The sequence below is a fragment of the Zootoca vivipara genome, chromosome 2 (assembly GCF_965207765.1).
Source record: "Zootoca vivipara chromosome 2, rZooViv2.hap1.1, whole genome shotgun sequence".
Classification (NCBI taxonomy): domain Eukaryota; kingdom Metazoa; phylum Chordata; class Lepidosauria; order Squamata; family Lacertidae; genus Zootoca; species Zootoca vivipara.
The window spans coordinates 121,971,066-121,996,620 of record NC_142584.1 but is presented as its reverse complement, the minus strand read 5'-3'; the positions used below and the strand labels follow the sequence as shown (position 1 = coordinate 121,996,620).

The 25,555-nt window shown below is 43.2% G+C and overlaps 2 protein-coding genes and 1 pseudogene across 3 annotated transcripts in view; 1 reads left to right on the top strand and 2 right to left on the bottom strand.

The window, feature by feature from the left end:
• LOC132591778 (uncharacterized) overlaps positions 1 to 24,168 on the bottom strand; it is a 37,847-nt gene extending 13,679 nt beyond the window's left edge. The window contains exon 1 of one of the 2 annotated variants that reach the window (XM_088664111.1): positions 24,116 to 24,168. The gene's annotated coding sequence lies outside the window, so the exon portion shown is untranslated. Of the gene's footprint in view, positions 1 to 4,175; positions 4,287 to 24,115 lie in introns of those variants that run through there. The other variant, XM_088664109.1, reaches the window with a different exon arrangement.
• On the bottom strand, positions 2,081 to 17,687 carry LOC132591662 (uncharacterized). Its single transcript, XM_088664052.1, has 2 exons — positions 12,836 to 17,687; positions 2,081 to 5,823 (listed from the first exon to the last, which is right to left on the bottom strand). The coding sequence occupies exon 2, from the start codon at positions 5,719 to 5,721 to the stop codon at positions 4,165 to 4,167; it is 1,557 nt and encodes a 518-aa protein (XP_088520178.1). The 5' UTR covers positions 5,722 to 5,823; positions 12,836 to 17,687; the 3' UTR covers positions 2,081 to 4,164.
• On the top strand, positions 7,444 to 8,380 carry LOC132591668 (small ribosomal subunit protein uS5 pseudogene; annotated as a pseudogene).
• Positions 24,169 to 25,555: the final 1,387 nt, after the last annotated feature.

Here is a 25,555-nt window from a genome sequence, read left to right as displayed (position 1 = left end):
CTCTAGCACTCCCCCGCCCCGGCCCTGCTCCCACAGTGGAGTCTACCTCTTCCCGAATCTGAGCGACTTTATCTCTCCCCTCGCTGGTCCCAGTTGCAGCAGCCCTTCCAACCCCACCCCCCCAAAAATCCACACACACTTCCAGGGACTAATTCCCCCTTCCCCCGCGGGTGCGCCCGCCCACCCGCTCTCCTGCTTCCGCCCCTCAGTAACGGCTAAACGATCCTTCAGCCCAGCAGCCGCATCACTCGCAGCTCACGCTCTCTCTCTATCCACACCCACCTAGTTTCCCTATCGCTGGCACACGCCTGCCTCCTCTCCTTCCCCTCTAACGGAGAAGAAACCAGGAGGATCCTTCCGTAGCGCAGCAGAGGCAAGGGGAAGCCACACACTTTTTGTTGTTGTATGGTTGTGTATTTGCAAGCATGTAATCTCTCTCACGGTCCTGGTTTATCCCGTCCGAAGTCTCTGCGCTCCAAGTCCCAACGGCTGTCCGAGGGGCACATGCGCAGTAGCGCAATCCCACTGACACACGGACTGGACGCAGAGACACTTGGACTTTATTATATAGGATTAGTACCAAACAGATCCCAAAGTTTAATATTATGGATAGGTTTAAACAAATCAACTCTCATCCAAAAAGCATTGTAAGATGGCTTAGGCACAAAACCCAATTGTAAAGTCTCCTGCTCATCTGTCGATAAGATTAATAATAATAATAATAATAATAATAATAATAATTTTCTTTATACCCTGCCCTTCCCAGTCAAGACCGGGCTCAGGGTGACTAACAACAAAAATATCAACGCAAGTATAAAAGAAACAATTCAATTGAAATGCATATTAATACAATGTTAAAATTCAATTTTAAAATTAAAAATCTACAAGTAAGATAAAACCATTGTAAGATAAAACCTTAAGGGGAGAGTAACCCCGGGGTCAGAATGCGTCAGTCCTAAGGCCAAGCAGAACAGCTCTTGACATAGAATCATAGAATCATAGAGTTGGAAGAGACTGCAAGGGCCATCCAGTCCAACCCCCTGCCGAGCAGGAAACACCATCAAAGCATTCTTGACATAGAATCATAGAGTTGGAAGAGACCACAAGGGCCATCCAGTCCAACCCCCTGCCAAGCAGGAAACACCATCAAAGCATTCTTTGCTTTAAGTTGTCTTTAAGACGTTTAGGGTGGAATGAGGAGTAGTGCAAAAGTGAATTGCCGTCCGTAGGCTTTTGGTGGGGCCTCACCACTAATTGTCCACTATGTTTAAAGACCTCCCCATCCCAAAACACACATGGTGTGGTGCTGTGGTGGCCAGAGAAAGATAAGGAAGAATGCAACGAATTTAACTAATTAGTGAAACCAATAAACTCAGTCTCATTTTCAAACAGAAAAAGAACAGGTCATCAATAAATCTGCAATCAAACAACATTGCCTTGGCAAAGGGATTGTTACCCAAAATATGTGACTTTTCAAAGGCACCCTTAAAAATATTAGCTACGGATGGCGCTATAGGTGACCCCATAGCTACCCCTTGAATTTGAAAATAAAACGTGTCCAAAAAATGGAAATAATTTTGCTCAAACACAACATCTCGTAAGTCCAACAGAAAATCAGTGGGCGGATGGGGGTCAGATTGTGTCCCTAATAACTTACTGATGATAGCTCGTGCCTCATCCAATGGTACATTTGTGTCTAATGAGGCAATATCCAAAGACGCAAGGACTGTGGATTCAGTGACAGTAAGAGCTGTTCGGCAGTGGAATTTGCTACCAAGGAGTGTGGTGGAGTCTCCTTCTTTGGAGGTCTTTAAGCAGAGGCTTGACAGGCATATGTCAAGAATGCTTTGATGGTGTTTTCTGCTTGGCAGGGGGTTGGACTGGATGACCCTTGTGGTCTCTTCCAACTCTATGACTCTATGATTCTATGTATGCTCTATTAACCTAATGAAATGGGTGGTATCCTGAAGATAAGCAGGTGAGTCCTTGGCAAACGGCTGAAGAAAGTCCCAATGGCTGTCCGTGGGGCACATGCGCAGTAGCACAATCCCACGGACACACAGACTGGACGCAGAGACACTTGGACTTTATTATATAGGATTAGTACCAAACAGATCCCGAAGTTTAATATTATGGATAGGTTTAAACAAATCAACTCTCATCCAAAAAGCATTGTAAAATGGCTTAGGCACAAAACCCAATTGTAAAGTCTCCTGCTCATTTGTCGATAAGAGAAATAATAATAATAATTTTATTTCTACCCTGCCCTTCCCAGTCAAGACCGGGCTCAGGACGGCTAACAACAAAAATATCGAGGCAAGCATAAAAGAAACAATTCAATTGAAATGCAAATTAATACAATGTTAAAATTCAATTTTAAAATTAAAAATCTACAAGTAAGATAAAACCATTATAAGATAAAACCTTAGGGGAGGGTAACCCCGGGGTCAGACTGCGTCAGTCCTAAGGCCAAGCGGAACAGCTCTGTCTTGCAGAGGGGGCTCCTACGAAAAGATGACAAATCCTGCAGGGCCCTAGTCTCCTGAGACAGAGCGTTCCACCAGGTTGGGGCCAGTACTGAGAAGGCCCTGGTCCTGGTCAAGGCCAGCCTAACTGTCTTGTGACTCGGGATGTTATTATTTGTGGACCTTAAGGTCCTCCGTGGGGCATATCGGGAGAGGCGGTCCCGTAGGTACGAGAGTCCTAAGCTGCATAAGGCCTTAAAGGTCAAAACCAGCACCTTAAACCTGATCCTGTACTCCACTGGGAGCCAGTGCAGCTGGTAAAGCACTGGATGAATGTGATCCCGCGGCCGGGACCCCGTAAGGAGCCTCGCCGCGGCATTCTGCACCCGCTGGAGTTTCTGGGTCAGTTTCAAGGGCAGCCCCGCATAGAGAGAGTTACAATAATCAAGCCTAGAGGTGACCATCTCATGGATCACTTTGGCCAGATCAGGGCGAGAGAGGTAGGGGACCAACTGCTTAATGCGGCGGAGATGGAAAAATGCCACCTTGGGTGTGGTTGCAACCTGTGCCTCCATGGAAAGGGAGGCATCCAAGGTTACACCCAAGCTCTTGACAGAAGGGGCTGACACTAATTGAGCCCCAGCGAAAGATGGAAGTTGGCCCCCCCGCCCCATGTCATCCCGACCCAGCCAGAGGACCTCTGTCTTCGAAGGATTTAGCTTCAGCCGATTCCCACATAGCCATCCAGCCACAGCTTCCAAGCACTTGGTCAGTGTGTCCGGGGCTGAGGCAGGATGTGGCCATCCATCAACAGATAAATCTGGGTGTCAGCAGCATATTGATGACAACCCAGCCCAAAACTCTGGACAATCTGGGCGAGGGGGCGCATGAAGATATTAAAAAGATGTCTGTGGAGTTGTTAACTATCAATATTTCCGTTTTGTTTTGGGGCACCTTCCTCTTCGGGGGGGGGGAAGTGGAGGGAGGCTTTCCACCCTCTGGGCCCAGAGGGGGCTCCTGCTTTGGGGCAGCTGGTGGATTTGGAGGAAGTTGACCCTTAGCACTCTCGCTTTGGGACCTGCCTGAACCTCCTTCCACCTTATACTCATCCATATTGTTTCTCCCCTGTGTCATTTTGGGGACAGCATCCTACACACACTTGTGTCACCTTTGAGATGCTCTGGTACGGCCCCTTCTTCCCTGTGCCCCCTTCCCTCCTCATGCAAGACATGCAGCTAGGAACAGAGCCTTTCCTGCTTATGCCACTAAACACCCCTTTTATTTCTCCTGCCACCAAATACATCTAAACACAATATCTAGCAATACATGAAATATTATATTATGCTAACTATTGTGAAATGTTACCTTCATTACTTTAAAGACATGTCTAGACAATGTTACATACAAACAACAGAAGCTCACATACGCTGCATGCCTTTAAGATGCATTTCCTGTCAATTCGGAGAGAAACAGGTTCTATACTCTAAATCGTTCCACCCCATGGAAGTCGGTAGATGTTTTGGAAAAGCATTCTATAATAACCAAAGTAGATTCCACATTCCTTCTGTTGAACCATTTCTCTTCTTTGAAGTAATTGATGGCCTATAGAGTTTCCACTCTTATAGCTCTGGCCCATGGGAGTCTCTAAGACTTGGTGGTTTGTAAGACTTCCACCACAACTCAACCTCTATCCTCTTCCCTAGCACTTACCGGTATATGGTTTCTCCCCTTTATGAGTTTGGTGGTGTTTTGTAAGAAGTCCACTCTGACTGAAGCTCTTTCCACACTCCATGCATTGAAATGGTTTCTCCCCAGTGTGACTCCGTTGATGAATTCTAAGGTTTCCACTCTGACTGAAGCTCTTTCCACACTCCATACATTTAAATGGTTTCTTACCAGTGTGAGTCCGTTGATGAATTCTAAGGTCTCCACTCTGACTGAAGCTCTTTCCACACTCCATGCACTTAAATGGTTTCCCCCCACTGTGTGCCCGTTGGTGTCTTCTAAGGTTTCCAACAATAGTGAAGCTCTTTCCACACTCCATGCATTTAAATGGTTTCTCACCAGTGTGAGTCCGTTGATGGGTTCTAAGGCCCCCACTATGACTGTAGCTCTTTCCACACTCCATGCATTCAAATGGTTTCTCTCCTGTGTGACTCTGTTGATGAATACTAAGGTGTCCTTTCTGACTGTAGCTCTTTCCGCACTCCATACATTTAAATGGTTTCTCACCAGTGTGAGTCTGTTGATGTCTTCTAAGGTTTCCAATAATAGTGAAGCTCTTTCCACACTCCATGCATTTAAATGGTTTCTCACCAGTGTGAGTCCGTTGATGAATTCTAAGTGATCCACTATCAGTGAAGCTCTTTCCACACTCCATGCATTTAAATGGTTTCTCACCAGTGTGAGTCCGTTGATGAATTCTAAGTGATCCACTATCATTGAAGCTCTTCCCACACTCCATGCATTTAAATGGTTTCTCCCCTGTGTGAGTCCGTTGATGTCTTCTTAGTGTTCCACTCTGACTGAAACTCTTTCCACACTCCATGCATTCAAATGGTTTCTCTCCTGTGTGACTCTGTTGATGAATTCTAAGGTGTCCTTTCTGACTGAAGCTCTTTCCACACTCCATGCATTTAAACGGTTTCTCTCCTGTGTGAGTCCGTTGATGAATCATAAGTACTTGATTAGAAGTGAAGCCCTTTCCACACTCCATACATTCAAATGGTTTCTCTCCTGTGTGAGTCCATTGATGTTTTCTAAGTGTTCCACTGTCAGTGAAGCTCTTTCCACATTCCATGCATTTAAATGGTTTTTCACCAGTGTGAGTCCGTTGATGAATTCTAAGGTCTCCACTCTGACTGAAGCTCTTTCCACACTCCATGCATTTAAATGGTTTCTCACCAGTGTGAGTCCGTTGATGAATTCTAAGGTCTCCACTCTGACTGAAGCTCTTTCCACACTCCATGCATTTAAATGGTTTCTCACCAGTGTGAGTCCGTTGATGAATTCTAAGGTCTCCACTCTGACTGAAGCTCTTTCCACACTCCATGCATTTAAATGGTTTCTCCCCTGTATGAGACCGTTGATGGTATCTAAGGTGTCCACTCTGACTGAAGGTCTTTCCACACTCCATACATTCAAATGGTTTGCCCCCTGTGTGAATCTGCTGATGTTTTCTTAGTGTTCCACTATCATTGAAGCTCTTCCCATACTCCATACTTTCAAATTTTTTCTCTTTCCACACTAAATTCATTTAAATGGTTTCTTCGTTATTCACATTGAACATGGCCCCCAGAATTCTGACTGCCTTTGTCTTCTTTGGAGGGCGAAGGGGGGAGGAAATCCCATTTTTTATCTACAAAGAGAAGAAAGGAATATTATACACATCAATCAACATCTGCTCTTATTTTAACATCTTGTGCAATCTCTCCTCTTTTCCACATGGTCCAGATTTTTAAGAAAGGCAAATGAAATCATATTAAATAATTGTAATGCATCATCAGCCTTTCATATCCCTTAATCAGCGTTAATGAAACAGCATTATCTCAGAAGACGCTTGAACAGTGGGGTTTACTTTTTATAAAAAGTGGTTTCTCACAGGAAAGGCAGCTGCTCTATGTCCACGAACCTGCCCACTATTCATCAGGGTCCTAAGTTAAATGAATACAATTTTGTGCACTGGAAGCAACATTTAATAGCGCTTCTAGATGCAAGAGAAATCTTGGAAGCTACAGTGGTACGTCAGGTTCCGAACCTAATCACCTGGACAGTCGCTTTGGCCTCAGGAGGTGCATGTTAACCATTTTGGGAGACCCATATATAAGTCCAGTGAGAAGACTTGTTGGTTGTGGTCGGCTGAAGGAGTGCTCAGGTAGGAGAATGTTCTTGGGGTTGGACCTCCATCTCTCAGCCTTGCATTGCATGGAGAGAGCTGGAGATGCAGAAGGAAAGGCGCTTACCATAATTCGTTCTGGAGTTCTGTTGTTAACCTGAGACCGTTCTTAACCTGAGGTACCACTTTGGCTAATGGGGGCCTCCTGCTGCTGCACGATTTCTGTTCCCATCCTGAGGTAAATTGCTTAACCTGAGGTACGACCTCCGGGTTAACGGAGTCTGTAACCCGAAGTGTTTGTAACCCAAGGTGTTTGTAACCCGAGGTACCACTGTATTGAAAATCGTAAGCCAACTGACTCAAGTGAAGAGGGTTTAGCCAAGATCATGTTAGTATTTTCATCCCTCCTTTTCTGTCAATATCCTGACTCAGTGGAGCGAGAAGGGGGAGGAGCCTTCCTTGGTAACTGTTCTTCCTGTCAGTTCTGGAGTGTGTGTTCTGAGGTAAAGATGCGTTCTTATTACTGTTAAACTCACACAGTCTGTGTATTATAGCTATATTTGTTTAGATTATTAAAATAAAAGAAGAATGACTTCAAAATCTCTGAAGCTGAATTTCATCTGTTTATTGGTGCTCACAGCTAGCAGTTGTGAGTCTGGATATATGGTTTAAGATCCATCAGATCAGAGCATGGATGCTGAAGAATAGTAAAGCCAGAATCATCATTTTAGACGGGCTCCATGATGAGCAGTTATCCATGATTGACTGCAGGAGATGATGCGTCTCAAATCTTAAAAGATTTAGAGCACATGTATGGAGACACTAATTATGCGTCTAAACAGATTGCAAAGGCCAGAGACACACCCAGGAAAATTGTGTGCTTTAATTGTAACAAAGAAGGCCACAGTGCAAGGAAGTGTAAGGCTCCAAAGGCAAAGAAACCCCTTCCTTATAAACAAGGTAAGGAAAAGAAGGGGAGATCTGAATGCACTTTGCTACTATAAGAAAAGAATTTGACTGTTCATAATCGTGAAAATCAATGTAATAAGTGATTTGAAATTCAGGAGTTTCCAGCCATTTCTCATATAAAAGGGAATATTTTAATGACATTAACTATATTGCAGAATGCTTCTAGTCGAGAACACCAAATGGCGGACGACGCCGGTGCTGCGGGGGGGGGGCAGGAGGAGCTGGAGCAGCTGCAGGTGGGGGAGCTGCTGCCAGGGGAGGCTTCTGAGGAGGCTTTGGCAGTGGAGGCCGAGGGCGTGGGAGAGGCCGTGGCAGGGGACGTGGCCAAGGGCATGGAGCTCGGGGCAAAGCTGAAGACAAAGAATGGATTCCAGTCACCAAACTTGGTCGCCTAGTAAAGGACATGAAAATCAAGTCTCTGGAGGAGATTTACCTTTTCTCCCTTCTAATCAAGGAGTCTGAAATCATTGACTTTTTCCTGGGCTCATCCCTGAAGGATGAGGTTTTGAAGATCATGCCAGTTCAGAAACAAACCCGGGCTGGTCAGCACACCAGGTTCAAGGCCTTTGTGGTGATTGGTCATGTTGGTCTTGGGGTCAAGTGCTCCAAGGAAGTTGCCACTGCCACCCGTGGGGCCATCATTCTTGCAAAGCTGTCCATTGTGCTACTGGGAGAGGCTACTGGGGAAACAAGATCGGCAAGCCGCATACTGTACCTTGCAAGGTAACAGGTCGGTGTGGCTCCGTACTTGTACATCTCATCCCTGCGCCACGTGGTACTGGAATTGTGTCTGCCCCAGTTCCCAAGAAATTGCTGATGATGGCTGGTATTGACGACTGTCACACATCAGCGAGGGGCTGCACTGCTACCTTGGGCAACTTTGCCAAGGCCACCTTTGATGCAATCTCAAAGACCTATAGTTACCTTACCCCTGATCTGTGGAAAGAGACTGTGTTCACCAAGTCACCATATCAGGAGTTCACTGATCATCTTGCAAAGACTCATGCCACCAGAGTGTCTGTGCAGAGGACCCAAGCAGCTGCTGTGGCAACTACCTAAAAAAAGATGTACTTCAAAATAAAGTGACCAAGAGTGATTTAAAAAAAAAAAACAACCTATATTGCAGAATCTCACATTGAAATTGCAGGTGGCAATGGTGTTGAAGCTAAAGATGCATGTTCTGCGAATTTAAAATTTAATGTGAACAACGAAGCTCTGGATACTACTGTGGAGACAGTTTTGTATATTCCACAACTCAGTTGTAAGATGCTTAGTGTGTCCAGTTTGGACAGCAAAGGTTTCCAGATAACGTTTGGAAATGGGAAATGTAATTTGACTAAGAATGGTGAGGTGTATGTTCAAGCCATGAGAACATATGAGAAATATCTTAAATATAATTGACTTTTTAGACGTTAAAATTAACAAACAAGCAGCCTTAATTTTTATCGATGCCGAGAAGGCTTTGGACAACGTCTCATGGTGTTTTATGAAAAAGAATCTGGAGGCAATGGGGATGGGAAAGATATTTATGAACTGTGTGGGAGCAATATATAGAGAACAGCAGGCGAAAATCATCATAAATAATGACCTGACAGAGCCATTCAGAATCTCGAAAGGCACGAGGCAGAAAATCATAAGCTACTGGATTTGGAGGGATTCGAGAATAAATTTGGCTGGCACGCCTATTTGGAAGATGGGAAAATCAAAGTACATAAAGGATTCAACACACATATTATTAAGAAATCATTATTAAAGGTGTGGGAGAAACATAGACGACTCTTGGAACCCCAAACCCCAAAATGGTTATCACCAGTAGAAATAAGAACAATAAAGAAATTAAATTTGGATGGAAAGTGGGGGGAATATAAAGATTTAATTGAAGAAAATCAGGGGGAATTTAAAGTTTAAAAATTTGAAGTTATTAAAAAACATGTAAAGGGATGGCTCCAATATCACCAAATCTGTAGTAGATTTAATGAAGATAGGGGGGGGGAGGATTTAGAGAGGAACCATCCTTATTAGATATAAATTTATTACAAAATAATCAGAAAATTATCTCTTAAATGTATAATACACTTTTGGAATGAGAAGTAAATGATGAAATGGTAAAGGAAACAATGATGATGATGATGATGATAATTTATTATTTATACCCCGCCCATCTGGCCAGGTTCCATGGGCAATGGACTTGGGAAAATCTATTCATATGGAAAAATGGGAAAGATTATGGGAAACAACTTGGAGGTTTACAGCGTCTGAAGGTATTTGAGAAAACATGATCAAGATGTCATGATCAACATGATCAAGATTTACAAATGGTATTTGATGTCGGTGAAGATCAACAAAATGTATAAGACCAAGGACATGTCATAAGGAAGTGGGATCCTTCACTCATATTTGGTGGCATTGTGAAAAAATAAAACCATTCTGGAACAAAATATTATAAGAATTGAAATTTTTTTAAAAAAATTTTAATGTTATATTTTAAAAAATTTTTTTTCAATTCTTATAATATTTTGTTCCAGAATGGTTTTATTTTTTCACAATGCCACCAAATATGAGTGAAGGATCCCACTTCCTTATGACATGTCCTTGGTCTTATACATTTTGTTGATCTTCACCGACAGATCTTCACCCAGTCTTTTCTACTGGGAATGGTAGGAGAAGATATAAGTAAACGACTTCCGGTCAAGGCGCGCTGGTGTCGAGACGCGTCCGGAGGAGTCTCGCAACTGGAGAACCTCCCGGCGGCCAAGAGCAAAGCGTGAGGGGGGGTAGCGTCAAATTCCCCCCCCTCGGTTTGAGCGATAGCATGGGGCTATCGCGGAGGGGGGGAAAAAAGCGGCGCGAGAGGCTGAACTCCACCCTCCCGGCACCGCAGTTTGGTGGAAGGGGGGGGGGAGGAAATCGGAGCGCAAAACTCACAAGCGGCTCTGTGGCAAGACGCTTTTTTTTGAGGTCTCAACCAGCAAGTGCTGAGGCACTTCGACCGAAGAAGAAGTAGTTTGAGAAAGTCCGCTAAGCCCGCTAACGGGGTGAGAATACGACAGAGGCGGGAGAGGTGAAATAAGAGAGAGGCGGTAAGCAGAAAGAAAGGTCGGAGGGTTGCCGTGCGGTACTGAGAAAGAATACTTGTAAAGGAGAGACTTTGTACAGACTTTTATAAACATTTAATTAAGGGGAAGCATTCACCAGGCTGTTGCCAAGCAGAGGAAATTTTAGCGAAGCCCAAAACAAGCCGGTGCCGGCACAAGATTGTGGAGGCAGCAGGCGAGTGGAGGCGCGATTGAAAGCAAGGCAAGTTTGGCGTGTGGGAGGAGGAGACTATTTTATTTTATTTCCCTGACTTTGGAGCGGAGCCTGTAAAAAATGGAGGAATAATTTCAGCAGACTCATCCTGTTTGTGAACTTCCCCCTTCTCCAAGGAAGTGAGCAGCGACGACATACCCACCTCTGCCATTAAGAAGGAAGTGAGGAGCTGGAATAAGAGGTTGAGAGCGACATCTAGAGGAGGGGAGGAACCCTCACTTCCAAAAACTGTGCTTTAAAGCCGGGGAATTTTACTCTCTGCCCAGTGACTGGAAACTAATGTTATTTTAAGCCCTTTAGGGGGGAACTCCCAGCAAGAGAGAATACATCAGAGCATCCACGAGAACAGGAGGTCACCAGTCTAGCAAGATGAACAAAAATAAAGCCCAGACAACAACGACAGCAGCAAGCCAAGCGAGGAGACAATCATCATCTCCTGACAATGACGCCTTAGCAGACATTAAAGAACTTATTTCGGAGATGAACAAATCCCTGTGCGATAAATTAGACGCCGTTGAGTCCAAAATGGAATCTGTCGAATCCAATTTAGAACAGAACTCCAAAATGATTACAGAAATGTCTGGACAAATAGCGGAGTTAAGCACCAAAAATAAAGAGCTGGATAAAGCTGTAAATGAAACAAATCTGAGAGTAAACAAACAGGAGGAGGCTATCAAGAAAGTGGTGCAGGAGACCAAAGAATTGAGAAGGCTGCAAAATAAGGAGGAGGATGACCAAAGGAATTGGAGAAAAAGATGTGAAGAACTAGAGGACCAGATAGCACTAATTGAGATGAGGCAAAGGGCTCTGATTCTCCGAATGAGAGGCGTCCCAGAGGTCCAAAATGAGCAGATTGAAGAAAGGCTGGTGAAGGAACTGGCTGCGTGGCTTAAAGTAAAAGAAGAGGACTTATGGATGGATGTGGACAAAATCTACAGAGTGAGGATGGATAAAAAGAAAAAATTGACGGGAGACTGCATGGTCCACATGAACTCATCATTACTGAAAGACAAGATTCTACAAAAGAAGAAGAAAGAGGAACTTGTGATAGATGGGAAAGTAATAGCTATCTACAAAGAAATCCCGAAAAGATTTAGATTAAAAAGACAAAATTATAAAAGTTTAACAGATGCTTTGAGGAGGAGGGGTATTTGGTATACCTGGGAGTACCCTGAGGGTGTAACCTTTTTTATAAGGAAAGAAGGAAGACAATAAAATCAGCTGAGGCGGCGGAGAGGTATAGTAGAAGGCTTAAGAACGAAATAGGAGGGGAGGAGGGTGAGAGCAATACTGAAGAAGGGCAAATAGAACAATAGAAGAGGGAGGGGGCAAGAATTCGGTTGTATACCCCCCCTTATGTTTTGAGTCTGTGAAGCTTTTCTTTTTCGTTTTTTTTGGTTTTGCTGTTTAAGCTCTACCCTAGACATTGGTAGACATTTAAAGGGGTGGTCTTGGTTCAGAAATTATCAGAAGAACTCGGCGATATAATTTAACGTTATAATAAGTCTCTTTGCTATTTTTATCCTTGCCTATTTCTGACTAAGTGTAAAGAGTAAATATCTTTTTCCTTTGGTTTTGGTTAGTTTGAAATATTAAAGTGTGATATTAAAGTGATGAATTTAAAGGTGATCTCATGGAATGTGAACGGGCTGAACAATAAATTGAAGAGGAATAAGGTAGAACACATTCTAAAAAAAGGTATTTGGGATGTGATCTGCCTTCAAGAGACGCATGTAGCTAGTAGACATAAGAGAGTTCTAGACAATAAAAGGTTGGGAGAGGTACACACAGCGTTGGATGAGAAAAAGAAGAGGGGGGTAGCCACTTATGTAAGGAGAAATATTAAGTCAGAGAAGATCCTCCAGGATGAAGAAGGAAGAATGGTAGGTACAAGGTAACGTGATAGTGATTAACATCTATGCACCTAACGGTTGCAAATCAGGATTTTATAAAAAGTTGAAAGACCAAATGGGCAAGTTAATAGAAGGGGAGGAAATTATATTAACGGGGGACTTTAATGGGGTCTGGAATGCGAAACTGGATAGAACGAATAAAGAGAGAAAGAGTAATGGAGAGTTACCAAGAGACTTTAGGGATTTAATAGATGAATTTGAGCTAAAGGATAGCTGGAGAATAAGTAATCCTAAGGAAAAGAAATTCACTCATTACTCAGGTCTTCAAAAGTCAGCAGCCAGACTGGATATGATGTGGCTATCAACAAATCTGATGCTAAAATTAACAAAGAGTGAAATCTTACCAAAATCAATTAGCGACCATAACCCAGTGATGGTAAGTCTGAAAGAGAAAGAAAGAAGAAAGGGTAGGTGGCGAATGGATGAAGGGCTACTAAATGATGAGGTGTTCGTCGCAAAGGTGAAAAAATTATTGACGGAATTTTTCCAAATAAATATGAGGGAGGACATGGATATTACAACAGTTTGGGAGGCGAGTAAAGCTTTTGTGAGGGGCTTGTATATTCAACAGAAAAGTAGAATTAACAGAGAGAGAAGGGAAAAAATTAAAAATATAGAAAAGGAAATAGAAGAAAAAGAGAAAGAATTGGGGGGAAACCCAAAGGAGACGAAAATAGCAAATCAGATTCAAATTTTACAGAATAGTCTGTCAATGGTGATTGGGAATGAAATTGAAAAGAAGATAAAGTGGGCAAAGCAAAGACAGTTTGAATTAGGAGGGAAAGCCGGACGCCTTTTGTCATGGCAATTGAGGAAAAAACAGGAAAACAGTCTAATCACAAATATTAGGGAGGGGGAGAAAAATTGGATAAAAGGGGAAGATATTCAAAAATGTTTTTGGAAATATTATAAAAATCTATATAAAGAGGAAGATATAAATGAGAGAAAATTAAAAAATTATTTTAGAAATTTAAATTTGACCAAATTAAAAGATGAAGAGAAAAAAGAGTTAAGTAACCCAATATTAAAGGAAGAAATATCTGGCGTAATTAGTAAATTAAAACAAGGAAAGTCTCCCGGGATGGATGGATTAGCAGGTCAACATTATAAAAATTTTAAGGACGAAATAATTGAGATATATCAAAAACTCGCTAATGAAATTTTGGAAAAAGGAATATTTCCTAAATCCTGGCAACAAGCATTCATTGTATTAATCCCAAAAGATAATAATAAGAAAGAAGAAGTTGGAAATTATAGACCCATATCCCTCTTGAATTCGGATTACAAAATTTTTGTGTTGATTCTGGCAGATAGACTAAAGAAAGTATTGAATAGGATATTGGGTGTCGAACAGCAAGGTTTTTTGCCCAAATGAAAAATGTGTAATAACATGAGAATACTTTTGGATGCGATCGAGTTTTTGGATTGGAATCCGAGTAAAAAAGTTGCTTTTATTTTCCTTGACGCTGAGAAAGCGTTTGATAATCTGATCTGGAAATTTATGGGGAAAAAATGGAGGAGATTGGGATAGAGGGGAATTATTTAAGGGCAATAAATGCGATATACAAGGAGCAATCAGCAAGATTAATAATAAACGGCGAAGTCACAGAAGAATTTGAAATCAAAAAAGGAACGAGGCAGGGATGCCCTTTGTCCCCCCTCCTTTTTATTTTATCAATAGAGTGCCTGATAGGAGAAATTAAAGATGATAGAAATATTAGAGGATTAAAGGCTAGGAAGAGTGAAATCAAACTTAAGGCCTTTGCGGACGATATTTTGATAATATTGGAGGAACCAGTAGATTCCGTGGGAAGGCTGAAATCAAAACTAGAAAGTTATGGAGAGATAGCAGGATTTAGGGTTAATAAAGGGAAAACAAAAATGATTGTTAAAAACATGAGGGAAAATGAAGCGAAGAAATTAGAATCGGCCACGGGTTGGGAGGTGGTAAAAAAGGTAAAGTATTTGGGAATAATAGTGACAAAAAATAATGTAAATTTATATCAGGATAATTATGGAAGGATGTGGAAGGAAATTAGAAGGGATTTAGAGAAATGGGATAATTTACATCTATCAATAACGGGAAGAATATCGACTATAAAAATGATGATATTGCCAAAAATTCTATTCTTGTTTCAGATGTTACCGATTATTGGGAAAAACGAGATTTTTGTTAATTGGAGACGAGACTTAAGTAGATTTATATGGGGTAAAAAGAAACCTAGAATCCAATTTAAAATCCTAACAGATAGCAAAGAGAGAGGAGGTTGGGGTGTACCGGATTTAAAACTGTACTACGCCGCAGCAAATCTGTGCTGGCTAAAAGAATGGATTATATTAGAGAATAGAGAAGTATTAGATTTAGAAGGTTTCAGGAACTCTCTTGGCTGGCATGCGTATCTCTTACAAGAAAATGAAAAGATCCATAAGGAATTTTCAGATCATGTGATTAAAAATTCAATATTTAGAGTATGGTTGGAGTATAGGAAATTATTAGAACCGAAGACACCGTGGTGGGCATCGCCCCTCGAGATGACGGCCCGGGGGGGGGGGAGGAAATAAAGATAGATGGTTAACATATCAAGACCTGATAAAAGTGATAGGCAATCAATATATCTTGAAATCATATGAGGAAATTAAGAATCACTGTGCAAGCTGGCTGCAGTACAATCAAATTCAAAGTCTGTTTATGAAACATAAGGGAATTGGCTTCCAAGAAAAAAGATCAAAATTACAAGAGATGTTAATTGAAGGTGGGGGAAGACAATTGGCAGCATTATATAAATTCCTGTTGGAATGGAATCTAAAAGATGAGATAGTCAAAGTTGTGATGGTAAAGTGGGCACAGGATTTTGACAGGGTTATTGATTGTACACAGTGGGAGAAATTATGGACAGAAAGTATAAGATTTACAGCCTGCACAGCGATAAAGGAAAATATCCTGAAGATGGTATATAGGTGGCACCTAACGCCAGAAAAATTAGTAAAGATTTATTAAAAAGGCTCAGATAAGTGCTGGAAGTGCCATGTGCAAGTAGGATCGTATATGCACTGCTGGTGGCAGTGCAACAAAATTCAAGGGTTCTGGAATATGATTTATGAGAAGCTAAAGAGGATGCTAAAGTGCACATTTGGAAAGACCCCAGAGCTGTTCCTGTTAAGCATGATACCCGAGGGTATACCCAGTGACAGGAAGAACATCTTATTGTACGCGGTGGTAGCAGCAAGGATTCTTATAGCACAGAGATGGAAAGGGGAAGAGATACCGACATTATGGGATTGGCAAAGTAAATTAATAGAGTATATGAATTTAGCAAAGATGACAGCTTACATAAGAAACACCCCAAATCAAAAAATCCAAAGGGAATGGAAATTACTAGAGGAATATCTAACAAAGGAAGGTTTAAAATCGGAGTTGGTGATTTGCTTAAATTAAAATCTGTACAAATAGACAACACATTTCAGGTTAAAGTAGGTAAATCTACCCGGAAGTGGCCGGGGGCGAAAGTTGGAGTAAAACAAGTAAAGAAAAGATTACAACACAAGGTATCAGTACGCAGACAATTGGAAGTATTTCGGTTTTTGTTTCGTCCTCTTTTTTTTTTCCTGACTTTCTGGTTTTCGTATCACCCTCTGTGTTTTTTTTTGGGGGGGGGGGGTTGTTTTCTTTTCCGCATTATGCTTGATGTGTAATGCGCGAGTTATTTGGGAATCAGTTAGCTTTTTGAGTTAGTATATATATGCATGTAGGTACATATATATTTATACACATTATTTCTGGTTATTATGTTTGGTTATTATGATTTTTGTATGTCTGGTTTGGTCTATGTTTGAATTTGAGTTTTGGTTCATGTATATTGTTTATAGATTATTTGGTTTTTTTTCCTCAGTTTCTTTTTGTGTTTTCTGTATGTTTTTTGTATTATGTAAATTTTAAGAATTTGAAATAAAGTATTTTTAAAATTTTTAAAAAATATATATATTAGAAGAATTGAAAAAAAAATTTTAAATATAACATTAAAAAGCCCCGGAGTCTTTTCTACTGGGAATGGTAGGAGAAGATATAAGTAAACAAGATGAAAAGTTCTTCCTTTATGCTGTAGCAGCGGCGAGAATTTTAATTGCTAAAAATTGGAAAAAGGAGGAAACTCCTACTATTAGAGAATTGCAAGAAAAAGTACTAAGCTATATTGAATTGGCCAAATTAACAAATTCAATTAGAGGGGGAAGCATTCAAAAATTCAAAAACAATTGGGAAAAATTTGGAGACTATCTAACAAAGCTTGGATTTACTTCCAATGTTCTGTAAAGATCCCAAGATGAAAAATAAAAGAATACATTACAATAGTGAGTTAAAATTAACCTGGGAGGAGGACAGGGGGAGTTAAATAAAAGTAGGAATTATTTGGAATTAGTAGAAGTTACTATATAACTTATACTTAAGGTATTTGAGTTAGGTAATTGATTTAAATTTTTGTTAGTAACCAGGTGGCGCTGTGGTTAAACCACTGAGCCTAGGGCTTGCTGATCAGAAGGTCGGTGGTTCGAATCCCTGTGACGGGGTGAGCTCCTGTTGCTTGGTCCCAGCTCCTGCCAACCTAGCAGTTCGAAAGCACGTCAGAATGCAAGTAGATAAATAGGAACCGCTACAGCGGGAAGGTAAACAGCGTTTCTGTGCGCTGCTCTGGTTCGCCAGAAGCGGCTTTGTCATGCTGGCCACATGACCTGGAAGCTGTACGCCGGCTCCCTTGGCCAATAATGCGAGATGAGCGCGCAACCCCAGAGTCGGTCACGACTGGACCTAATGGTCAGGGGTCCCTTTACCTTTACCTTTAATTGATTTAAATTTTTGTTAGTAATGTATAATTAGTTTTGATTACAGATTTTTATTGTATGTATGTATTTCAGTTGTATGGTTTTAATTGATATTTCATAGAATCATAGAATCATAGAATCATAGAGTTGGAAGAGACCACAAGGGCCATCCAGTCCAACCCCCTGCCAAGCAGGAAACACCATCAAAGCATTCCTGACAGATGGCTGTCAAGCCTCTGCTTAAAGACCTCCAAAGAAGGAGACTCCACCACACTCCTTGGCAGCAAATTCCACTGCCGAACAGCTCTTACTGTCAGGAAGTTCTTCCTAATGTTTAGGTGGAATTTTCTTTCTTGTAGTTTGAATCCGTTGCTCCGTGTCCGCTTCTCTGGAGCAGCAGAAAACAACCTTTCTCCCTCCTTTATATGACATCCTTTTATATATTTGAACATGGTTATCATATCACCCCTTAACCTTCTCTTCTCCAGGCTAAACATACCCAGCTCCCTAAGCCGTTCCTCATAAGGCATCGTTTCCAGGCCTTTGACCATTTTGGTTGCCCTCTTCTGGACACGTTCCAGCTTATCAGTATCCTTCTTGAACTGTGGTGCCCAGAACTGGACACAATACTCCAGGTGAGGTCTGACCAGAGCAGAATACAGTGGTACTATTACTTCCCTTGATCTAGATGCTATACTCCTATTGATGCAGCCCAGAATTGCATTGGCTTTTTTAGCTGCTGCATCACACTGCTGACTCATGTCAAGTTTGTGGTCAACCAAAACTCCTAGATCCTTTTCACATGTACTGCTCTCAAGCCAGGTGTCTCCCATCCTGTATCTGTGCCTTTCATTTTTTTTGCCCAAGTGTAGTACTTTACATTTCTCCTTGTTAAAATTCATCTTGTTTGCTTTGGCCCAGTTGTCTAATCTGTTAAGGTCATTCTGAAGTGTGATCCTGTCCTCTGGGGTGTTAGCCACCCCTCCCAACTTGGTGTCATCTGCAAACTTGCTCAGGATTCCCTCAAGCCCATCATCCAAGTCATTGATAAAGATGTTGAACAAGACTGGGCCCAAGACAGAACCCTGTGGCACCCCACTAGTCACTACTCTCCAGGATGAGGAGGAGCCATTGATGAGCACCCTTTGGGTTCGGTCAGTAATCCAGCTACAAATCCACTGAATGGTAGCATTGTCTAGCCCACATTTTACCAGCTTCTTTACAAGAATATCATGGGGCACCTTGTCAAAGGCCTTGCTGAAATCAAGATAGGCTACATCCACAGCGTTCCCTTCATCTACCAGGCTTGTAATTCTGTCAAAAAATGAGATCAGATTAGTCTGACATGACTTATTTTTCAGGAACCCATGCTGACTTTTAGTGATCACAGAGTTTCTTTCTAGGTGCTCACAGACTGTTTGCTTAATGATCTGCTCTAGAATCTTTCCTGGTATTGATGTCAGGCTGACTGGGCGGTAATTGTTTGGGTCCTCTCTTTTCCCCTTTTTGAAAATAGGGACAACATTTGCCCTCCTCCAGTCTGCTGGAACTTCGCCTGTTCTCCAGGAATTTTCAAAGATTATTGCCAGTGGTTCTGAAATCACCTCTGCCAGTTCTTTTAATACTCTTGGATGTAGTTCATCTGGCCCTGGAGACTTGAATACATCTAAACTAGCCAAGTATTCTTGTACTACCTCCTTACTTATTCTGGGCTGTGTTTCCCCTGCTGAATCATCTGCTCCATATTCTTCAGGTCGGGCGTTGTTTTCTTTCTTGGAGAAGACTGAGGCAAAGAAGGCATTGAGGAGTTCTGCCCTTTCTCTGTCCCCTGTTTGCATTTCACCATCTTCTCCTCTGAGTGACCCCACTGTTTCCTTGTTTTTCCTTTTGCTACGGACATACCCATAAAAGCCCTTTTTGTTGCTTTTAACCTCTCTGGCGAGCCTGAGTTCATTCTGTGCTTTAGCTTTTCTGACTTTGTCTCTACACGTGCTGGCTATATGTTTGAATTCCTCTCTGGAGATTTCCCCCCTTTTCCATTTTTTGTACATATCCCTTTTAAATCTTAACTCAGTCAAAAGTTCTTTAGATAGCCAGCCTGGCTTCTTTAGGCACCTTCCATGTTTCCGTCTCATTGGTATTGCCTGAAGTTGTGCTTTTAATATCTCCCTTTTAACAAACTCCCAACCATCATGAACTCCCTTCCCTTTTAGTATTACTGTCCATGGGATTTCACCCAGCGTTTCCCTAAGTTTTCTGAAGTCGGCTTTCTTAAAGTCTAGAATTTGGACCTTAGTATGCTTGGTTGCTCCTTTCCGCTGGATAATAAACTCCAGAAGAGCATGGTCACTCCCACCTAATGATCCTGCCACTTCTACCCCACTAACCAAGTCATCACTATTGGTTAGGACCAGATCTAAAATGGCTGATCCTCTTGTTGCTTCTCCCACTTTCTGGACAATGAAGTTGTCTGCAAGGCCAGTGAGGAATCTGTTCGACCTTATGCTCTTGGCTGAGTTTGACATCCAACAAATATCAGGATAGTTGAAATCCCCCATTACTACTATCTCACTTCCTTTGGAATGCTTGGCCATCTGTTCCAGGAAGGCATCATCTGTGTCCTCAGTTTGGCTTGGGGATCTATAGTAAACTCCCACAATGAGATCACTGTTGTTTTTCTCTCCCTTAATTTTGACCCAGATACTCTCAATTTGGCTTTGAAGTTTTAAATCCTGCATCTCTTCACAGGTATACATATCCCTAACATATAAAGCTACTCCTCCTCCTTTCCTGTTTGGTCTATTTCTCTTAAATAGATTGTATCCCTCTATTACTACATTTCAATAAAGATTTTTAGATTTTAAAAAAAGAATTTCGAAAGGCACGAGGCAGGGTTGCCCGTTTTTGCCCTTATTGTTTATACTTACATTGGAAGTATTCTTACAGAAAAAAAGGAAAACAGAAAGCATAATAGGAGTAAGACATGGAATGAGAGAATATAAACTAAAGGCATTCGCTGATGACATAGTCCTAACACTACAAGATCCGCAAACATCAGCGACAGGCCTTGAAAATACCAGTAATTGAGGAGTATGGGGCACTAGCGGGATTAAAATTGAACAGAAACAAGACAAAAATGATGGTGAAAAATCTGAACTTAGAACAAACAGACCAGTTACAATCAAAAATAGGAATAACAGCGGTTAAGAAAGTAAAATATTTAGGTATCTGGTTATCACCAAAAAACTCAAACCTGTACAAAGACAATTACATAACAGCATGGAAGGAAGTGAAATTCAATCTGGAAACATGGAGCAAGCTTAACTTATCTTGGTGGGGCAGAATGGCTGCTATAAAGATGTCAATATTACCCAAGCTTCTTTTCTTATTCCAAACAATCCCAATTATCACAGGCAAAACACAATTTAAAGAGTGGCAAAAGGTAATTTCACATTTTATATGGCAGGGTAAAAAGCCCAGGATAAAGTTTAAAATTCTAACTGACAAAAAAGAAAGGGGTGGCTTCTCCCTCCTTGACCTTGAACTGTATTATGAATCAGCATGTATAATATGGATAAGGGATTGGTTAAAATTGGAAAATTTAGAATTATTAGACCTTGAAGGTTTACAAAATCGATACGGTTGGCATGCGTACCTGTAGTACGATAAGGTACAAGTTCATAAGGTTTTTTTAAAACACACCATGAAGAAGCCATTATTGGAAGTTTGGCTGACATACAGGGAATGGTTTGAAAGGAAGTCTCCAGGATGGTTATCACCTCAAGAGGCCTTATCGGTAAAGAAACTTAACATGAAGGGAAACTGGCTGACTTACAGAGATACAGTGGAACCTCTACTTACGAATTCAATCCGTTCCGAATGCACATTTGGAAGTAGAAACATTCGTAAGTCAAAACGATGTTTCCCATAGGAATGCATTGGGAATGGATTAATTCATAGAATCATAGAGTTGGAAGAGACCACAAGGGCCATCCAGTCCAACCCCCTGCCAAGTAGGAAACACCATCAAAGCATTCTTGACACATGGCTGTCAGGCCTCTGCTTAAAGACCTCCGAAGAAGGAGACTCCACCACACTCCTTGGTAGCAAATTCCACTGCCGAACAGCTCTTACTGTCAGGAAGTTCCTCCTAATGCACAGAAGGAGATTTATGCATTGTATCAGAATAAGACGTGGACCCTTACTGACCTACCTCCTGGTAAGAAGGCCTTATTAAAAAAGGGGCAGAAGAGGAAGGGCAGCGCAAGGCTTTTCTCAACCCTATGGCTTGGGTACAAGCAAGGCCATGCCGACAAGGGCCTGTACAGAAAGTCAAGTAATGGACCATTTATTTTTCATACATTTTAGCTTTTGCTGATGACTCGATTCTTGCCACAGCAAATGACAGACAGACACTATGCACAGGTTGTGAAACACCTAAGCAAAGAGGTTGCAGTCAAGGAACTGGGGAAGATCCAGAACTACCTCGGAATCCAAGTTGAAAGAGAAGAAGATGGGTCATTTCTTCTAAATCAACAGCAAAGGATTCATGACCTGATCCAGAATTTGCAAATGCAATATGCACTTCCAGTTGCAACGCCCATGGCTACTGACTTCTTAAAGAATCAGCAGGATTTGAAACCATTACCTGACAACATACAATCCAGGTCAGCAATTGGTAGACTTTTGTATCTTGGTACCACTTGGAAACCTGACTTAGCTAATGCTGTGGGAATTCTTAGTAGGAAGGTAAATGCCCCCCCCCCTGAATAGGATTGTGTGGGTGTGAAAAGGGGGGTACGGTATTTGAAGGGCACAATGAATTGTAAATGGAGGTTGCCAGATGTTAGTAATCCTGAAAAGTTTGGGGATATTGATGCAGATTGGGCCGGATGTACCACTGACTACAAATCCACACAAAATAAAAAAAAATCCTTCAGTAGCACCTTAAAGACCAACTAGGTTTTTATTTTGGTATGAGCTTTCGTGTGCATGCACACTTCGTCAGATACACTGAAACGGAAGTAACCAGACCCTTATGTATATTCAGAGGGTGGGGAAGTGGGGGGAATGGGTGATGGGCTGATAGGAGTGGTAAACCTGTTCGTGACTGTTAACGACTGCAATTGGTCTTGTGGGGGGGTGGAATACACAGGTGGATATGTATTTATGTTTGGGGAGGGATTCAATAAATAAATAAGAATTGTAATGATAAATACACAGGCTGTTGGGGGGGGGGGAGAATCCCACCCATTTCCATAACAATCTTCCCAATCCCTTAAATCCCAGATTTAAGAGATCTGAAATAGTGGCAGTAATGGAAACCGGTTGGAATGGAGAGAAGGAGTTGGGCACAGGTATCTCTGGATAGGAACCCTTTAGATGCTTCTCCAGAGAAACACAGGCATGTGGGTGAGACTGTGGTTGCCAAGACAGAAGCCTCAAAGGGCGGAAATCATAAAGTGGGCTTCCTCCCTTTCCTCTTTCTCCCCATGGTTGGACTCCCTATAACAGCCCCCAGCGCCCCATGCAGGAGCTGACCTGGGACTTCTGGCAGGGCAAGGACTGAGCTTCAAGGGAGGAGAGGGTGGGTGGATCAGGCCTCCTGTTCAGGGATCTCTCACTGGTCGACTCAAAGTCATGGCAGATTCCTGGGCAGGAGGGAGAAGTCAAGGCAAGCAGCCCCCAAGTCTCTCTCTCTTTCTCCAAGATGGCTTCCATTCCTCCCCCAGGGATGCTTTCCCCCCTCCCTCCCTCAGCCCCCCAACTTCCTCTGCCCTCCACCCTCCCATTCTCCCCTTCGCCCAGAGGTTTCCCTGGCCGGCTCCCCCTTCGCCCTGCCCACCAAATCTCTCCCAATCTATCCCATCTCTCCATGGACTCCCTCTCTATAGGCCAGGCATGTACAAAGTGCCTTTTCGAATCTCTCTGCTTATTCACTCCGAGTTCTAAAAAAGGTCAATAATTCTGGGGTAAAATTGTAAAAAATGGTCAACAACTTTGGTCTGCCCTCAGGCATCTTCACTTCATTTAATCTGGCCCTCTTTGACAAAAGTTTGGGGGGCCCTGCTCTGGACAAGAGGGACCCTCCAAGCCTTGCCCCAGAGATTTCTGCCAGGGGGAACCCAGAACACGCAGAGGGGCGCGGAATGGAGGCCTCGCTTCAAGTCCCAGCCCTGCTTGGGGATGGGGGTCCTCGCGGGGGGGGGGCTGGGGAGCTGAGCATCTCTTGACAGCTGAGCACCTCCTTGCGCTGCAAAGGAGACCTTGCAATGCAAACCCTGCCGGTGCTCCCTCTGCAGAAAGGCCCCCCCTGCACCCCCATAGGAAAAGGCATTAAGGCTGATTTCTTTTGGGGGGAGGGGCTGTGCAATGGGAACCCTGAGAATGGAGGTTCCCCGATCTGCAGCCGGATTGCATGGATCGGGGCCTGTGCAGATAGCGCCCAGGAAGTGAGTTGTTCTTGGGGGGGGGGTCTCTGCCCCCTTTCCTCCCAACCCCCTGCAGCTCTACCTTTTTGTCCTCCCTGCTCCCCCCCCCTGCTCGCTCTTCTCTTCCCATTTCCTTTCCCTCTGGGGGAGGGGCTCCTTTATCCCAGCAGGGCCTGAATCAACCCCTCCCCCGCTCGACTGAACTACAGAAAGAAGGGGGAGGGGGGAGCGGGAACTCCCCTACTTTCCTTTCATCCCCCCCCTCGCCCCAAATCCTGCCCTCCCTTCCCAGCTGCCCTGTTTGCAGATTCACGGGGAGCAAAAGCGCGCCTTTATCTCTCTCCCGCCCCCCACAATATATATAGTTATATTTTGCACCTCTTTTTCCTCCTCCTCTGCCGACCTGCTGCTCTTCCGGGAATGTGAATGGCGGCCCCTCCCCCTCCCCTCTTGGCTCCCCCCTCCCAACCTCCCTGCCTCTCTAGGAAACGGAGCTCACTGACCCTTGGGGGAGGAATGAGTGACGCCCCCTCCCTCCCAGAAGACACAAATTCTCCTCCTTCCAAACAAGCTCTGAATATCCGGTTTTTTCCTAATAATCTCCCAGGTCAGGTTCCACCCTCGGAGGGGGCAGGGAAAGAGACCCCCCCACCTCCCAAAAAGTCCTGCGGGGCACGAAGGTGACATTCCCCCTTCATCTCTTTTCATCCTCTGCGGGCATTACAGGAATTTTTAGAAGGATTGGGGGGAGGGGTTGCCCCTCCAGCAGGCAGTGTGCTCCCCCCCTTCCTCCTTCATTCTCTCACCCAATGTCTCCTCCAAGCCCCACATAAGGAAATGGCTCCCAAGGGGGGGATCTTGGGACATGAGCGAGGGCAGCCCTGATCCCTAAAGCGGGAGCCCAGGTATTCAGCAACTCCTCTACCTGAGTGATAATCTCTGGCATCCTGACACGGGTTTGGGGCTTGGAACAGTAACTTACAACAACCCTAAAGGGTAGTCCAGAATCCTTATTACAGGAGCCTTTTAAAAATAGGGACTGGTGTTTGAACTTGGGCTTTGCTAGTCCTTTGGCCACCTCCTGAGAAGAGAAGAGAAAACTCCCTGGAAAAGACCCTGATGTTGGGAAAGATGGAGGGTGTGGCGGACTAGGGCCTGATGATGATTCCAATCTATCACTCCCAGTATAAGCAGGTGTTGCTTGGGAGGCGGAGCTTGTGGGGCATCCTAAATGGCAGTTGGCAGTTGGCAGTTGGGAGGGTAGAGTGTTAGAGGGGGATGCAGGAGCTGTATCAACAAGCCTGTGTTATATGAAAAGAAGATGATGAACTAAGAGTTTAAACAAATGAAACCATAAAGAAAAGATACATGTTCTCCAGTTAAATAAAGCTTTCATCTATGTTGTGTCAAACTGGATGTTCCTCCTTATTCCAGCAACGTACCTAAACTCAAAAGGGTGGTGACTGAAGAGGGGAGATAAAACTAAGCCTGGGGAGCAGGTGGATAGTTTGCATCTCAAAGTCACGCACAGAGGAGGCATTTGTTGTTGTTTAGTCGTTTAGTCGTGTCCGACTCTTCGTGACCCCATGGACCAGAGCACGCCAGGCACTCCTGTCTTGCACTGCCTCCCGCAGTTTGGTCAAACTCATGTTCGTAGCTTCGAGAACACTGTCCAACCATCTTGTCCTCTGACGTCCCCTTCTCCTAGTGCCCTCAATCTTTCCCAACATCAGGGTCTTTTCCAAGGATTCTTCTCTTCTCATGAGGTGGCCAAAGTATTGGAGCCTCAGCTTCACGATCTGTCCTTCCAGTGAGCAC

Bases quoted from the DNA above. Each gene is read 5' to 3' on its own strand.
- LOC132591662 (XM_088664052.1), bottom strand. From the start codon at position 5,721: ATGAATTTAGTGTGGAAAGAGAAAAAATTTGAAAGTATGGAGTATGGG.